Raw genomic sequence first — 4873 nt, 5'->3', positions numbered from 1 at the left:
CAACCTATTTTGCTTTATGATAGGAATATCTTTCCCTTTTGTATTCTTACACACAACCCTTTTTTCAGATTTCTCGAATCATCCTTATTATTGTTGGCAATGAGATGTGTCATTTAGGCCAACTTGGTGGGAATTGGGAAGAGGCAGAAAGTGGCAATTTCAGTTCTGCATTCTTCTTTAATCTAGTGAATATAATAGGACAAAGAATCAGCGTCTGAATATTTATGTTTTGTGTCCAGCTGAACTTAACGTTTGCCTAGCCAGCTAAATGAAGTGAAATGAAATAATTGCAATACACAGCCCTTAATAATTTCTGAAAACTGAAGAAGATTACAGTGGTAAATTAGATGGGGAAAAAAGAATTAAGAATGTTTTAAAAACTGAACTATATGACTCAACTGGGTTACTCCAGCAACAGTGTTTTGATACAAAATCAGTATTCAAAACATTTGTCTGGAGACATCCTGTCAATGCTAAGTACAAACCTAATTTCTCCCCAAATTAAGTTCACCTAAATGCATTTCAATGAGGACAAAGGTGTAGCCATAGTATGTTTCCGCCGATTAACAGGTATTTCTTCGGGTTTGAGATTTAATAGCGACAGCATATCTATATTCAGACATACTCTTTGAAAATGTCTTCTGCATGTTTACTAAGTATTATATCTGTTGCATTTTCAGTGTAAAATACTTCTTTCTGTTATGCTTCCAGTGAAGAGCTGGTATTAGTGTCAAGGTTCCGACTGATGATCCCAACGTAGTAAGCACAGCTGAGACATTCCAATCTCTAATGCAAAACTTTATTGAGCACACTATATCGGCATTGATGAATAGAAAACCACGTCTAGCTAAATTGGTGCCAGAACAGTAAATTAAAAGAATAGAAACTCCCCTTTCCCCTGATAGTGCAAGTCACATTCCCCAATTAAACATCAGACAATTTTTATGAGAGAACTCTTTCGTTACTTTGTAAATAATATGAATGACCTTGATTCCCAGAATTCACAGCTCACAACCTGCAAATGCACATTCCATTCATCCCTCCCCCCCCCCCCCCCCCCCCCCCCCCCCCCCCCCGGATCTGTAGGCAAGCCAAGAAACAGAAATGGCTGAAACATCATGACAATCAGATCTAGCAGTGTCTAGGTTTCAAATATCATCTATTGTCTACACAAAAGTAGGTGGAACTTTAAGGCTCCTCTCAGATCGAAAAGCAGTTTTTTAATACATTGGTTAAATTGTCTCCTCCCCCCTCCCTTTTCTTTTTTTTCTTTCTTTTTTTTTTAGATATGATGACCCAGCGGAAAGATCAAATTTCCTTTGGCCTTCTCTTCCATTTGGTCTGCTCCTTTGGGTATGGCTTCCCTGCTGATTCCGGGACTGAATTCCGATCTGCCTTCTCTGTCGCTAGGACCAGCAGCATGGAAGGAAGCACCGAGATGGTGATCACCTTTGATAAGGTCTATGTAAACATAGGGGATGACTTTGACCCCAAAGCTGGACTATTTCGATGTCGTATCCCTGGAGCCTACTATTTTTCCTTTACTGTTGGAAAGTACCCCAAGAAAAATTTGTCAGTCATGCTAATGAGAAACAAGAATGAAGTGCAGGCAATTGTATATGATGAACATCACCGTAAAGAGCGAAAAGTGGCCAGCCAAAGTGCCATGCTGCAATTGGACTATGGTGATACTGTGTGGCTACGTTTACATGGGGATCCAAAGTATGCCCTGTATAGCAATGTGGGCCCTTATACAACTTTCAATGGGTACCTCATTTATCCAGACACCTCTAGCTACTTTCAGAATAGAGTAGGATCTCCAGAACTAAGCAAAGAACCTTCTCAGCCTCCCTCTCATGTCATTCAGCAGCTGTCCATCAACCAAAACCAAGTCTCAGAAAGACTCCTGCTTTCCGATGAACCAGCAAGACCACAGGACCCTCGCTCTGCCTTTTCAGCCGCCCGTTCTGAAAGCCTCCTAGGATCGGATGAAAAGCAAACCCAGCATGAGCCCATCACATTTGACACCGAGTTTGTGAACATTGGGAGTGACTTCAATTTTTCAACTGGCATCTTCACGTGTCGTGTTTCAGGCGCCTACTATTTTTCCTTTACCATTGGTAAAATGCCTTTCAAAACAATGTCAGTAAAGCTGATGAAGAACCACAATGAAGTTCAGGCCATGATCTATGATGACAACCATTCCAAAAGGCGTGAGATGCAGAGCCAGAGCATTATGCTTCCTCTTCAATCTGGGGACATTGTCTGGCTCTACAGTCACCAGCACGATGGCTATGGTGCTTACAGCAATCATGGCAAATACATAACCTTCACCGGCTTCCTTGTCTATCCAGAGACCAAGACAAAACCCTCTTCAAATTCCAACATTTCTCCAGGGTCAAATCTCTAAATGTGCATATACAACATAAGAGGCATAAGAGTAATCCAGATGCAGCAGACTCTTGTGCAGGTCCTGGACAGATATCACTCTTCATATGAGAAGCTACAAGCATGCTATTATATGTCCAGCGTATTCCTTATGGACACGTTCCTTGTGTTTTCTGCCTGCAGAGCCATTGTGATTTCTCTCATTCATCCCTAGAATGACATTCACAAGTTGGTGTGTTTTGTTCATCATTACTATTAGACATAAGACTAAAGCATGAAACAATTTGGGGAATAAAAGAATAGGGGGAGATAAATGAGATATGCAAATAAGGGAATTTTTAAAAATGCTGAAAAGCGTTATACGGTAAAAGGTTCCCTCTGCGGAACGTTTGAGAATTGATTACATTCTGTTCAACTGTTGGCAAGCATCACAAGAGAGGGACAGATATAATGGAACACCAAATAAAGCCTGAAACTAAAAGGACTGTGTGTATTTGTACATTTGATGTCACAATATTCAAACCTTTCCATTCATGAAAAAGGATCCCAAGCTTTAAATGTGCGGTATGTTTGTAGTGTATCTCCAATAATTGAAAAATCATTTGATGTTTGATAAATTAAAAAGTACTGGATATTTTAAAAAAATTGCGTACTGTCAAATCCTTGACAAAACTATCGCAGGGAATCGAATTTTAACAACGAAGCTATTCATCATTTAGTATTAAAAGGAAATATTATCTTATAGGCTTCTTTAAGTCTTCTCCATCTAATGCAGAAATACAATAGACCCAAAACATTTTTTTAAAAAAATCCAAGAAATATCTCTTAACTAGACCAGCGATTAAAACTGATTCCATCTGATAAATCAACTATGGATATTTTTAACTGATTGATCTATCAGTTAAAATACTCACTTGTGTGTTGGCATGTTGGATTATTACAAAAGCAGCCCAACAGAGAATTATATGCCTCAAAAGGAAATTATATACACATTTTATATGACGGTTTACAATGGCCGAAGTGCAACAGCTGTAACAAATAAAAAGATACGTTTGTTGAGTTCTTCTATGGTACTTTCCTTGGTGACTATATTTAAAAAAAAAGCTAAAAGATAAGTTATTTAAGGATTTAGTTGCTAGAGCATTTCTATATTTTATTTTGCCCACAAAGAAATTGTTTTGGGGGAAAGGGTAGAACTGGAGACTCCAGGCATAACCATCTGTTCCAACCAGTTTTGGGTACTAAATTATCTATTTCACTAATGAGCAATATAGATGGCAATATAAAATATTTCTTAGTTATGATCATACAGTCATGACCTTGTAAATTTGTATTTTAAAATATCACATAGCCTTCAGAGCGTCCAGTTTCCAGGGCGAACATATGTAATGTCCTCACCTCATTTACTATATATGTAAAACTTGTTATTAATCATGAACAAATAGGATATTTAGCATTTTAAATTGCCTGATGAAACACCACCACCACCCCAACTCTTTCTTTCAAATGTTCTGGATGCTCTCTCTTCCCTTTTTATGCAGATCCTGTGTTTGTAATTGTAATTGTAAAGTTTTCCGCCAGTGCAACAATGTAACAGAAAGAAAATGAAAGGAATGTTGTTGCTTGAGCACTGCTTTCTCAAAATTATCCTGCTAAACAGATCATTACTCTTATCATGACAAGATCTTCCTTTTAACATGCATCTGCTTTCTTATCATTTATGCTACATGAGAAGATAATTTGTGTTCTCTAACAGCAGTTAGCATGGAGGGACATATAGTCCTGTTTTCACTGAAACCCAATCCCAGCCAACAGCAAAGGCCTCCCCAGCGAAAAAAGTAAAAAAGTAGCATAAAGGTAATTTCTGAATGGGACACCCTAGAAAAAGAGAGAGAACCATATTCAAGCTCCTGGATCAGCCTTCTCTAACTTGGCATTCTCCATAGGTGTCAGGGCTATAAGTCCCAGAATTCTTTATCAGACTAGTTATGACTGGGAGTTGTAAATTATAGTATACCTCAAGGTCATTGGGAAAGGCTCTCCTAAATTAGATACATTCAAGAACAAAGGACTGAACTTGGGAAAACAAAGCAGGAAGATTGCTACTTTGGTCCATGCAGAGTCTCAGGATAATGCTACAGAGATCAAAGAACTTCAAATGTATTTCTGCATTTTAGTGTGCAGATTATGGGGTGAAAGATGTTTGGCCCTTTATGCATGAAAATCAGTTTCCTTGAGTCATAATGAAGCTGGGCTTATAGAATTTCTTCAATGCACTAACATAGACAGGCATTTCTTGCCAAGGCCTGGAGGCTAAATGTTGAACAGAATCAGTCAGTTCCTGAGGACAGAATTGTTTGCAGAGCTCCCGGAGGATTTCACTGACCAGCTGAGAGAAAAGGTTGATCCACAGGTTTTTATCCAGGCCTTGGACAATCCGAATCTGGTAAGCAGTAAAGATGGTAGTGAAAACAAGCTGCTCAAA

The 4873-nt window shown here is 38.7% G+C and overlaps 1 protein-coding gene across 1 annotated transcript; it reads left to right on the top strand.

Moving 5' to 3' along the window:
- Positions 1 to 1288: 1288 nt before the first annotated feature.
- C1QTNF4 (C1q and TNF related 4) lies at positions 1289 to 3017 on the top strand. Its single transcript, XM_015822057.1, has one exon. The coding sequence runs from the start codon at positions 1289 to 1291 to the stop codon at positions 2408 to 2410; it is 1122 nt and encodes a 373-aa protein (XP_015677543.1). The 3' UTR covers positions 2411 to 3017.
- The last annotated feature ends 1856 nt before the right edge of the window (positions 3018 to 4873 follow it).

Source organism: Protobothrops mucrosquamatus, unplaced genomic scaffold (genome assembly GCF_001527695.2).
Source record: "Protobothrops mucrosquamatus isolate PMUCROS unplaced genomic scaffold, P.Mucros_1.0 scaffold1452, whole genome shotgun sequence".
NCBI lineage: Eukaryota > Metazoa > Chordata > Lepidosauria > Squamata > Viperidae > Protobothrops > Protobothrops mucrosquamatus.
Note: the sequence above shows the minus strand (reverse complement) of the source record. Positions and strands in the feature narration are given on the sequence as shown.